The following is a 12,472-nucleotide window of genomic DNA, read 5'->3' on the forward strand; positions in this document are numbered from 1 at the left end:
ATGGAAAAAAAAGCACATTTTTTTCAAGGGAGGGGACAAAATGCCGTTGGAAGTATTCTATGCAAAGAGATGCCGGGGGGCACAATATATCAAAGAAAATATAATACACCCAGGTTAAAACTAATGATTGCCATATAATTAGACGTGAACCATTGTGCTATAAATGTGTATTCTTCGGCGTGCTGTGATTTTACTGTAAAAAGGAGAGAGAGGGAGAGAGAGGGAGCGCGCGAGAGAAAGAAAGACAGAAAAACACAGAACCCAGCAACATACTATAAAAAGATCTCTGTTGACTTTTCTGCTGTTTAGTATTCCTTGCCCGTACTCCCCCGGGAGTATGTAATTAGTGCTTTATGAAGAGTGCATTTAAAGCAGTTTAATATTCACCTCATTCAGTCTGAAACAATGTGATCACTGCTTAGACAAATCACTGCTCCTTACTGACATCCTCTGTCAGAACATTACCTCTGAAAAGACCTTTCAAGAGGCTTGGATGTTAATTAGTTGTCTGTCATGTATAAACAGAGCAGTGAGCAGAAGGGCTGCGCCAGGCCAAAGACACACAGGGAAATACTGGAAATACTTTTTTTTTTTTTTGCTTTTCTTCGCTTTTTTTTCCCCCACTGCTTTTAGTGGGAATTGGTGGCTCTGCCGTCCACATGCCCTGGTTGCTGGTTCTCAGTGGTGTGAAGGAAGGGGAGGAAGGTGTTGGGTTTCCCTGCTCTGGGATGTGTTTCCAGAGCAGCTCCACTCATCTCCTCTGGACCCGGCACTGCCAAACCACTCGTCTGCATCCTGGTCCTGGGTCCTGGCCCCTGATCCTAGCCCTTTATCCCGGCCCTGTATCTTAGCCTTGTGTCCTGGGGCTGCATCCTTGTCCTGTATCCCAGCCCCATATTCTAGTCCTGCATTCCAGCTCTTCCTCCTGGTCCCGGATCCTCATCCCACATTCCAGCCCCATACTCAAGCCCACATCCCCACGCTGCATCCCAGTCCTGCATCCTGGCCCTTCATCCTGCTCCTGTATCTTGGCCTTGGTGCTGCACCCCTGGTCTTCATCCTTATCCTGCATCCCAGCCCTATATTCTCCTTCCCTATTCTAGCCGTGCATCCCAGCCCTTCCTTTTGGTCCTGGATCCTACTTCCCACATCCCAGTGCAATATCCTTCCCAGTCCCCACATCCCTGCCCTATATCCCAGTCCCGTAACCCAAGGCAGGAGGTCGGGGTTTAAGCCCCGGCGTGACTCTGGATCAGGGAGGGAACGGGCTGAACAGGCTTTTCTGCACCTATAAATTGTGGTTCCTGACACCCACCCACTTTTCCAACAGGCTTCAGAATGAATGGCTGGGAAATACTATAGGAAAGCAAAGTATTGCTATTTAAATCAGAGCTTAGCTCCACAGAGTGGCTTTATCCAGTGGAAAGCTCCGTACGTTAGCTCGGGCATTTGCTTTATTGCCACCAATAAAGAGTTCTGGCTGTTCCCAACGTGCCAGCCATGCTGGCCAGCCTGGAGCTGCTCTGCAACGACTAGAGGCCGTGTTTTCCTGGTGCTCCATAGCTCGTTCCATTGCACAATTCCTCTGCACAATTCCCTTGCACAGTTCCCATGCATGATTCCCATGCACAATTTCCATGCACAATTCCCTTGCCTAATTCCCTTGCACAGCCCCCATGCATGATTCCCATGCGCAATTCCCTTGCACAGTTCCCATGCGTGCTTCCCATGCCCCATTCCCGTGCCCAAATCCCATGCCCCATGCCCATGGCACAACCCACCCCCCTGCCCTCGGCTCACCCTCCTGCCCCAGCAGCTCCGCACCCTCCGGCCGGGGGGGCTCCCCCTTTCTCTCCCCTTCCCAGCAGCTTCCCTGGCTCTTTTAGTCACACAGGTGAGGCACACGCACAGACCCAGGCATCAAAAACAAGAGGTGACGAAACGCTGGGAATAATTAAGTTGCACTAAATCACCGGGCCCCGGTGGCACCGCGCCAGCGTGCTGAGGAAACTGGGGCACAAATCAGCCACCTTATTATTAATAATGGCCATGGCCAACAACAACTTCTTTTGTACATCTGCGGCCCCTCGGAGCACCCGGGTAGCGCCGAGGGCAGCGTGGGGACGACGCGCGACATCCCCTCGTGCCGCGGGCGCTGTGCCGTCCCACGTGCCGAGACGACGCTCCTGGCGCCGGGCGCGGGTGGGCAGCTTGGCGGGGGGCTGGAGCGGTGCCCCCCGCGCCCCCGGCGGCTGCACGGCCCGGCCCCCGGGGCAGAGCCGCCCCGTCCCACCTGCCCCGTTGCGGCAGCGCAGCCGGCCCGGCCGCCAGCCCGCTTGGCAGCGCGCGCCCGGCGCTGTCGAAACGCCCGTAAATCTGCCGGCTCGGTAAAACTCCCCTAAGCCGCGGGTAAACCTTTAATTCCCCGCGCTCCCGCCCAGCTCAGGCCCCGGCCCCGCGGCCCAGAAGGAGTGTCGTGTCACGGCAGTCCCCTAAACTCCGGCGCTTTTGCATTCCCATGCAGGTTTATCCTTTAGCCCTGGCAAGCCTCGGTGTTGCCTTCTGCCCTTCCCGCAAACGGGGGTGAGTGCAGCCCGTTGGCAGCACCGTTGCGGGGGTGCTGGGAGCCTCACGCGGGCGGCAGGGCCGCTTGCAGCGCAGCGGGTGCGCTTGCACCTTTGGGAGCCGATTAGCGCCGTGATGACAGCGGCGGCTCTTGCCCCACGCCGCAGCACCGCGGGTCCCAGGTGCCGGCGGGCGCTTGCCCAACATGGCGAAACCCACTCCCGAGACCACCCTTTCTTGGGCAACGCTCCTGACTCAAGATCCCACCCGGCGTGGCAGCCGCCTCTTACAACACAGCTCCCTGCAAACAGGTTTCCCCACGGATCCCTCTCCCAGCCTCCAGAGCCTTTCCCTTTGCTCCTTCCTCCCTGTTTATGGGAGCGGGGCTGAGCTGCGGGCCGCCCCGGCACGATCCCAGGGGACGGGCACGGAGAGGCTCCCGGGGGCGGCCGCCCGGGCTGCGGGCGCGCGGCCGGCGCGCTCCGGCGCGCAGGGAAGGGGTGCCGGAGCGCCAGGCCCGGCTCGCCGGCGCGTGGGCGGCGAGTTCAGCGCCGTCTTGTCAACACTTGAATATGTCGAGCATCACTCACGGGGCATTTGGCAAGAAACCTATTAAGTTAATTACCGCGTGTGTGTTTGTGTGTGCGCGCGTGTGTGCGCGCCGGAGCGAGCGGGTGCTCCTCGCATGCGCCACCTCTCTGGACGGGGAGCGCCGCTGCAAGCCCCGGCGCGCGGGGGCATTGCGCTCGCCCAGCCCCTGCCCACGCATCCCCGATCCCAACCCTAACGCCAGCAGAGCCGCGTCCTGCGGCTGCGGGCGGCGCAGGGCACGCGGGAGCGCTCCCGGGGCGCCGCTCCGGTGGGCTGCGGCACACGGGATGCTCCAGCTGCTCGCCCGCCTCCGCGGCCCCGCTTCCCGCCGAGAAAGCCCCGAGCCCCGCGGGAGCCCGGTTCCGGTTGACTTTTATGGGAAAACGGGAAGTCGGCGGCGGCGCTGGCGGAGCAGCCTTGGCAGGAGCGGCTGTTGAGCGCCCGCCAGGCGCCTCGCCGGCCGCCGGGGTTGTTTAACCCCTCTGGCTCGGGACGCGGGGCAGGGGCTGTCGCCTCCCGGCGCTCCCGTGTCCTGCGTGTTCCCACCTCCTCCCAGGGAGCCGTCGGGAGCCAGGGGAGCCAAGGGAGGGATGTTTCCCATGGGAACCTGCAGCATCCTGCCTGGAGCCTCCCCTGGTGCTTGGCCCCAGCCTCCGGGAAGGGGAGAATTTGGGGGCAACAGGCGGAGGAGAAGAAATAAAAATAGAAAATAAAGCTAAACCCACGTGCCTTTCCCAGCGCTCCCATCAGATTAGCCGGCCCCGTGCAGCAAGCGAGCGGCACGCGCGCCCTTTCATCTGCCCCCGCGCCGCCAAGGTGCCCGGGGCCGCACGGAGACAGGAGCTGGCGGGGGGCGCGTGGAGGCTGCACATCGCACGGAGGCCGGAGGCTGGAGGCCGGAGGCGCCTCGCGTTGGCCCCGCGGCCCCGTGCCCTCCCATCAGCACATGCCGCACCCGGCACGGTCCGAGCTCTGCTGCTGTGTGCGCAGAATGAGGCGACGGGCCTTTAAATGCCGGAATTAGGCAAAATTTGGTGCGTCTCCAAGAGTGCTCCGGAAATCTGCTGCTGGAAAAGCAAGCTAATCTTGCGGCTGCATGCAAGCGAGCGCTCCCGCGAGAGCTGCCGCGCTCGGGGCGGGAGAGCCCCTTGCCGCCCCGCGCCGCTTCCCGGCGCTTTGAATCCCGCCCCAGATCCTGAGGCCTTTCCCAGGCTTTGGCACCGTGGGGAGGAGGCCGGCGCCAGGGGCGAGCGGGGAGCAGGTTGGGGCAGACGGGCACGGGGGCGATGGCGATGCGGTCCCAAAGGGCGCACGGCAGAGTCTGGGCAGACCCCGTGCCCGCTTCCAGCAGCGCCTCTTTGGGTTTAACCGCCGGTGCGTGGAGCTGGGGCGAGGGAAGGGCTCCCGGGAGCCCTGCAAAGGGGCCGGGGAGCCTTTGGGCTTGCTGGCAGAGAGGCGCAGGAGCCGCCCGGGTGTGGGGCTGTGTGCGGGATCACTCACCCGCGAGGCTGCCTCTCCCCAGCGTTTCCCAACAGGGTGTTGGGATGAAGCTTCCGAAGGGCGGTGGTGCCGCAAGCACCTCCGCCCTTGGCCTCGGACCCCTTACCCAGTTGCAGGAGATGAAGATAGGGAAATTGTGGGGCCGCCGGCAACACCTGCTGGAGTGGGAATGGCAACCGGCAGCGCCCACATGGGGACATTGGGGCTCCCAAAAGCCGCCCGCCACGCATGGGGACCCTGGGGACGGGACCACGAGCTCCCCGCACCCCCGTGCGCGCTGCGCTGCGAAGCGCTCCTGTCGTCTCCACCACTTCCAGCCTCCCAGATTAAAAATTTCACCAGGCACCGGAGTGATTTATGTTTATTTTGCTCAGTTAATAACCCTACAGCACGTCCTTCCCTGGGGCAGGAGGGCGTATCAGACAAACATTCATCCCAATTACACCCGTGCCCGATAGTTGTTCCTCAGCACGCTTCTGGGGCAGCCTCCCGCGCTCGCGGCCGCCAAGGCAGCCAGGGCTGTGGGCGCGACAGCCCGACGCGCAGGGTGCCAGCCCGGCCTTTGCACCCTTCTATAGCAACGGGTGCTGCTGCCCGCGCTCTCCGCCTCTGCCCAAGCCACCAATGCCGCAAATCGGAGCTGGAGCCTCCGCGCTGGCCTGGGCACCAGCAGCTGGGACGGCTCCGGAGGCTCGGCTGCCCCCACGGTGCCGCCGGGCTCCGCAGCCCCTGCCCACGTCACCCCAGGAGCTCTTCCCGCGTGACGAGCCCATCGAGGGTGTCGGCAGCGTGGCTTTTCCCACTCCGCACTGTCTCTCCTCATCTTCCTCCGTTTGCGCCTTGCCCTCTCCTGACGGGGAGAAGCGGGCGCGGAGACGCCAGCGCCGGGCCGGGCGCCGCGGCCGCGCTGCCCTGATGCGATGTGACACTTGTCGCAAGAAGCAATTAGCATGAGCGGCTGACGGCGCGCTGATGGGGACGGGAAAATGAGCGAAAGGGCGACTCTGCCCTCAAAACCCGCCCAGCGCCACCGCCTGCACCAGTCCCCTGCAGCAGCGGGCTCAGGTGCCAGGTCTCCGCGGAGCCCTGTGGCTTCCCGGTGTTCCCAATGGTGGGAATTCCTCCTTCCAAGGGCAGCACCAGCTGAGCAGGGGCAGGCAAAGCGGAAAACGAGCGCAGCTGGAGTCATTAGGGCCCATTAGGAAAGAGTATTAATGAATGTGTAGCTCAACAGCAGCAGCTAAAGTGCATTGCAGCTGGGATGTGTGGGGGTTCCTGCATCCCGCTCCTCCGTGGGACTGCCAGGAACATCTGGGGAGAAGCCGCCCGTCCTGCAGCCCGGCGGGCACCGCGGTGGCACCATGCACGTCCCACAGCTACAGGGCCGGCGCGATCCAGGTGCGCTCCGCGGCACCGGCTCGGTGTGTGCAGTGCGAGGACGTGTCCTCACTTTCTCCCTCCCGCCTCCTTCCTGTTCTCTCCTCTTAAAAGGAGCTTCATCCTTTGACGCTCCCATGCCCGGGGCTAGCACCATCCCGCTGCGTCTCCGGGCTAGCCGGCAACCCACATCACGGCGGGGAAGCAGGGAGGAGGCTCGGCTGAGCGCGATAAAGGCCAGGAATAGGAGGAGGTCCCCGGCTCCCCTGCGCCCCAGCCGCCCGCCCCGCAGCGCTGCCTTTGAAGCCGGAGCCCATCCCGGAGGAGGCTGGCGGGGGACCCGGCCGTGAGCGGAGCCGGGAGCCTCCCTGCTCACCCCTCCCTGGGCACGGGGGCGTAGGGCAGCATGGGCATGCACATCTGGGCATGCACATCTGGGCAGTATATCAGGGGTTCTGCCTTGGTGGAGCCAGCGGGAGCATCTGGATGGAGCTGGAAGGCACAACTGCATGGAGCAGGTCTGGGTAAATAGTGTGCACAGCAACAGTGCAGCAGGTGGGCACATCTGCACGGAGCAGGCATGCACACCTCTATGGAGCTGGTGTGCACAGCTGCATGAAATAAGTGTGCACATCTGCACGGAGCAGGCATGCACACCTCTATGGAGCTGGTGTGCACAGCTGCATGCAGCAGGCAGGCACATCTGCACGGAGCAGGCCTGCACATCCAGGTGGCTTGTCCAGATCCATCTGCATGGAGCAGGCACATCTGGACAGGGCGAGTGCCCACATCTGGTGCCCTGCTTCCCACGGCAGATGCTCCAGGATGCGCCGCAGGGAGCAGGACGGAGCTCACGGCTGCTCCCTCTCGTTTCAGGGCACCGATCTGCGGGCCGGCCGCCCCCGGGGCCACGTGCTGACGGGTGAGTGCGGGACGCAGGCGGGCAGAGCATCCCTGGAAGCGCCCGCATGTGCGCAGCGGGCTCAGCCGCGGCCGCTTGTCCCCGCAGAGTACGCACGCCCGGCACCACCGGCCCGCAGCGGCTACCACCGCTACCAGCTCCGCCTGTACGAACAGCCGGCACACGAGGCCGTCGCCCTGAGCACTGCAGAGCTGCTTTCGCGGGGTAAGGAGCTGCCTGCTGGGATGCCTTAGCCGGAATGGTAAGGAGCATCCTGTGTTTCCTGTGGGAGCATCCCGGGCATGCTTCAGCCCATGCATCCCGCCGGAGCATCCCGTGCAGCGTGCTGTGGGTGTTCCTTGCAGCGTCCTGTGCGTGCTCATGGCAAGCTGCTCCGTGCCGACGCCGGGGGCTGAAGCCTCCAGAAGAGGGCACTAAACCATGACCTAGACATGCCAGCAGATTTTTTTTTTCCCCCAAAATATTTGTTCTTTGCTCAAATCCGTGGGAAATAGAAAGCGAGGGGCACGGCAAGGTGCCACAGGGCGCCTCCGCTCCGGCGCTGCTCAGGCGCAGCGCGGCGCTCGGGGCACCTCCAGGGCGGGTGAGAGCCGCGCTGTGCCCGGGGCGTCCCCTGCGGCCGCGCGGGCTCCCCCGGGGCCAGCGGAGCGTGGCCAGCACGCAGCCGCCAGCTAAGTAGGTCAGGAGAAGCCGGCGCTCGCCGCGGGGACTGGCCGCACTGGGCGCAGGGTGCCGGGGAAAGCCGCAGCCCCGGGCATTCGCAGCGGGGTGGTAGGAAGTCAGGGGCTGGGGGGTCCCCAAGGTCGGCAGGAAGAGCTGGGGGATGAAGGGGGGTCCCGGGGCTGCGCTGGTGCCCGGCTGCAGGATGTGGCTGCAGCAGCGTGGAATGGCAGTGCGAGGGATGCGCCGGTGGTGCGAGGGATGCACTGGTGGTGCGAGGGATGCACTGGTGGTGCGAGGGACGCTCTGCTGCCCAGAAAGGACCATGCCGCCTCTCTCCGTGCAGGTGCCTGGTCCATGGAGCGCTTCGTGGAGCGGTTCCGGCTCGGCTCGCCCGTTGCCTCCACCCAGTTCCTCACCAAGCACGACGGCGACTAGCTGGGGTGGCCACTCGGCCCGCGGGCATCTCTGGCCCAATAAAGCATGGATGGAGCGTGGCGGGATCCCAGCTTGGCAAGGGCCGGGGCTCTCAATCCCAGAGCCACTGGTTGGGCTCAGAGTCACCCATTTGGGCTCATTGCCACCCGGACACGACAGGTCGCCCCCGCTTGCAGCCACCACGTGCCCTGCGGGCACCCGGGGCTAAATTTGGCAGCAGAGGAAGTGACAGTGGGACATGTCATGGAAGGCGCTAAACTTGGATGGTTCCTTCTCTTTTTTGTATTTACGGCAAGCAGGAGGATGTAGCTGGGCGCACTGCAGCGGGCGAGGGGAAAGGCATCATGCGTCCCACATCCCGCAGCCCTGCTCATCCCACATCCCTCATCCCACTCCCACGTTTGCTTTGGATGCATAGGATGAGAGGCAACTGCTCCTTCTAGGAAAACAGCACCGGCCTCTGCGGGGTTTTTCTCTCTGATGGGAGCAGGAGCAGTGCCGGGAATCGGGATGCTGCTTGGGAACTGGGAGCAGAAACGGGAATGCCATGGCCTTAGCTGCTGGGAGGCCAAAATGCACCGCTCTGGATGCATCACCCCCTCCCCATAAGCACAGCAGCATGGAAAATATTAATCGATTTTTTTTTCGGTTGCTTTTCAGTAATTTAGAAAGAAAGAAAAATAAAGGAAGCGGTGCCGAGTGACGGTGCCTCTCCCACCCCGCTTATCTGCCCTTCCATTCGCTCACGGACGGCGCGCGAGAAAAGAGAAACCGCCCGCCTCCTAAATGTAGAAAGTTTTGCTTCTAAATCAGTTTGTGATGGAAAGGAAACACGTCACGTCCCTGGGGAAGTGGCTGGTTTTCGGCGGCCGCAAGCTCAGCGCCCGGCGCTGCAATGGAACAGCCCGGCCCTGAAATAGCTCCGCACCGTGTTATTGTCACCCCGAGCAGGGCGGTTTTGCTCTGTCTGCGCGTGTCATTTTTAGCATCCAGAGGAAGTTTTATTTGTATTTCTTAGCCCGATTTTCCATTGCCTTGTTTTTCTTTCTGATGGCCCGGGGAGGGGAGCATGAGAGAGAGAGGGGGGAGCCAAGGTGCACGCAGGAGCTATGAGTCCCCATTCCGGGCAAGAGCACAAGCTTCCCAGGATCTTGGGGATGTCTGGAGGTGCATGGACAAGGCTCCAGCTGGGAGCACCCTTGGCGGCTCCTCTCACCTGCACCCAGGCCAAGGATGTGGTTTTGCCGACAGGTTTCCACGCAGTCGCCCCTGCCCGCGGCGCCCGCCGGCCGCTGATGACACCGGAGCTGCTCAGTGGAAAAAATCCCAAAAAAGAAAGAAAACAAGGAGCCAAACAACAAGGACCTTCCCAGAAATGTGGCCCTCTAGCTTCGCCCTGACTCTCCTCTTGTCCCTCCATCCCGTGGGATGCTCCCTTGGAGCCTCGCGGCAAGGCCCCATGCTGGGCACACACCAGCAGAAGGGTCTACTTGGGATTTGGAGATATATACGTGTATATGTGTGTATATATATACACACACACATATACATGCATCTATATGTACATATATACAGAGAGTAGCAGTGAGCTTGGAAAAAACTCCTGCTCCCCATGCAGCCGGCGGCAGCTCCCAGCGGCACTTGCCAGGGGGATTCTTCCTTCCAAAACTGGGCTAGCGTCCAGAGGAAGCCTGTGCTGAGCCCGCTGCCGGAGTCAGCAGGGGGATAATTACCTATTTTGATGATTATTGGAATAATTACAGTAATGCAGAAAGCCCTGCACGAGCGGCACCCCATGGGCCACCCTTTGCGCGGCGCCCGTGCGCGAGCAGTGGCACAGCTGTCCCCATGCCAGTGTTGTGAGGAGCTGTGTCACACCGGGGGTGACACAAAGGGGCTCATCACCTCTGGGCAACTTTGGATTTCTTTCCTTTCTCCTTTTCTTTTTTATGTAAAATGGAAAACTGGGATTGATGGTGCTGGGCGCCGGCAGCTTCATCCCTGCCGGGAGGTGCCGGCTTCGGCTGCTCCCTCCCCGCCGCGGCATTCCCGGGGCCGGTGAGCTGGGGCGGGCCCTGGCAACAGCAGCACAGCCATGGCAGGAATTTAGGGCTCCCGAAGTCATAGGGAGCGCGGGGCTGGGCTCGTGCATCCAGCGGCCACTGTGCCAGAAGGCCGGGCTGGTTCTTAATGGCAGCAATGGGCAGGTCCTCGCACCCATCAGAGGAGCTCGTGGCTGCCGCCCCGACGCGGGGGGCCCAGGGTCCCCTCGGTGCTGCCGGTGCCCGGCTCCCCGACCTGCCCTCGCTTGTTGCAGGCAGCCGCTCTCCACGCCCCGCGCTGCAGCCGGCGCCTGGCCCGGCTTTCCTCATTGCGAGGAAGTGGCCACTTGCCCCGGGCCGGTTTCAGGGCCTGCGAAGGGAGTTGCTCTGGCGGCCGCCCAGTTTCTCTCCGCTGGCCGCAGCGCTGCTCTTCCCTGCGGCGTGAGAGCAGGAAGGAGCTGCGAGCTCCGCTGGCCGCCTTCCCACCGCCCCTGCTCCTGCTCCGCTGCCTCCGGCCGCCTCCCAGTGCTGCCACCTTCAGGGACCGGTCCCGGCCACCAGGTGCCCGTGTCCTTGTGCAGGGGCTGAGTGCAGGGATGAGAGCGGAGCGAGCGGGGCTGGAGAGAGGGAGCCGCTTCCCCTAGCAGGGACGTGCTTGGAGCACACACGGGCAGAGCCGCGTCCCTGCTTTGCCCAGGGCCGCTGGCATTGCTGCTCTTGGGCTCCCCGAACTCCTCTCGTCCCATGGGGCAGCCTCAGCCCTGGGGACAAAACGCTCACAGCCCTGGGAGACTGAGGCCGCCTTGTCAGGCAGCTCCACTCCACCCGCCTTGTGGTCCGGGTGGCTCCGAGGCTCTGCGGAGACGTGTCCTCCTTCCGTGGGCTGCTGGAGAGGAGCCTGTACCGCTGGCCGGCCAAGCAACCTCCCACGCACGCGGCCCCGGTTGTGGCACCCAGGCAGGTGACCTTGCGGGGACAGCAGCCACAACGTTGATGGCTCTAGATCGGCATCTAGAGCAGCCCCGAGGGCCCGGCGATGGGGAGCCCTGCCCGCCCGCCCCAGGGAGCCCATGTTCCCCCGTGCCAAGGGCTTCAGGGACCGTTTGCAATGGGTGAAATGTCCCACTTGTCATGCCACAAGGCATGGAAAGGCAGTCCTTGGCACTGCCGCTAAGCGAGCGAAGCAGCCTAAAGAGTTCCCCTTTCTCTCCCTGGAGAGCGGCCCCATGTACCTGTGGCCCCCAGAGCCACAACATGGCCCCGGAGCAGCCCCTTCTGCTAGCGCCTCGTGTCCCGGGCACAAGACCGAGAGGAGCAGGGAGCAGCCGCGTGTCAGTCGACAGCGGGGCCCAGTCCCACCAGTGTCAATTCCCAGTGTCCATCTACATGCACAGGGAAGGGCAGGAATCTCTGGGCATCTCCCTGCATTCCTGGGTGGAGCACAGCTGGAAGATTCCAGAGCAGAGCTGGAAGCTCGTCCTACTCCGGGTCCCCTGGTCAAGGTGACAATATTCCACTCCCTTTGGGCAAACCAGCCACCTGTGCCCATTGTGCCAGGCTGTACCTTGCACCCTCTCCCCCAACACACCGTTCCCATGCCAGCCGGGAGCACATCCCTCTGCTCGGGCTGGAGGCCACCTGCTCTTCATGGGCATTAGCCCCTATTAGCAACCTCAGCATTGAGCAGCCAGGGGCTCACTTGCTCCCGGGCTTTAAGGATACATCCCGTGCTCCCAGATGGCGGAATCAGGAGCAGGTGGCCGGGGGCTCTCGAGGTACGGGGCATAGGTTGCTGCATGGAGGGCAGTCACGCCCCCACCAATCCACTGCCCACCGCCCACGACGGAGGCCCCGTCCCCACAGGCAGAGCTCCATCCCGGCCGGGTGCAGAGCCGATCCTAGCCTGGGGCCGGGCTGCCTGGCAGCACTCAGAGCTGGGCCCCGGGAGCGCGTGGGGTGAGCAGCGCCGGGCCAGTGCCTGCTTGCTCCGGCGCGCTAATTACCGCACCGAGTCTCGCCGCGGCCTGCCAAGGGAGCCGAGCAAAACCCTCACCCGCTGCCACTGCGGAGGGTGCAGCAGCTTGCACGGGGCCGCGTGGCCCGCGCGCGGCCGACTCCTTCTGGGGTCTGCAGGCGATGCTGGGATACAGGGGGCTCTGGGTGATGCTGGGACCTGGGGGGCTGCAGCGCCGCGTCTGCGCCCCACCAAGGTGGCAGCTGCGGCACCCTCGATGGCACCCGCCACGGTCCCCTATGTGTGCCCGAAGCCGACCCTCTCGATGCCCCCAGCGCCGGGCCCCTCGATGCCGCTGCCCCGCTCCGCTCGGTGCCACCGGCCCCCTGGGCGCCCCCGTCCCCGCGAGCAGGGCGGCCGGGG

The 12,472-nt window shown here is 63.4% G+C and overlaps 1 protein-coding gene across 1 annotated transcript in view; it reads left to right on the forward strand.

The window, feature by feature from the left end:
• Nucleotides 1-8,053, forward strand: part of PEBP4 (phosphatidylethanolamine binding protein 4) — a 26,496-nt gene extending 18,443 nt beyond the window's left edge. The window contains exons 4-6 of the mRNA XM_026042257.1: nucleotides 6,910-6,955; nucleotides 7,043-7,159; nucleotides 7,962-8,053. Of these exons, the coding sequence (XP_025898042.1) occupies nucleotides 6,910-6,955; nucleotides 7,043-7,159; nucleotides 7,962-8,053 (255 nt within the window). The remainder of the gene's footprint in view (nucleotides 1-6,909; nucleotides 6,956-7,042; nucleotides 7,160-7,961) is intronic.
• Nucleotides 8,054-12,472: the final 4,419 nt, after the last annotated feature.

This window comes from Nothoprocta perdicaria, unplaced genomic scaffold, assembly GCF_003342845.1.
Source record: "Nothoprocta perdicaria isolate Ctin4 unplaced genomic scaffold, notPer1 scaffold_103, whole genome shotgun sequence".
Classification (NCBI taxonomy): Eukaryota; Metazoa; Chordata; class Aves; order Tinamiformes; family Tinamidae; genus Nothoprocta; species Nothoprocta perdicaria.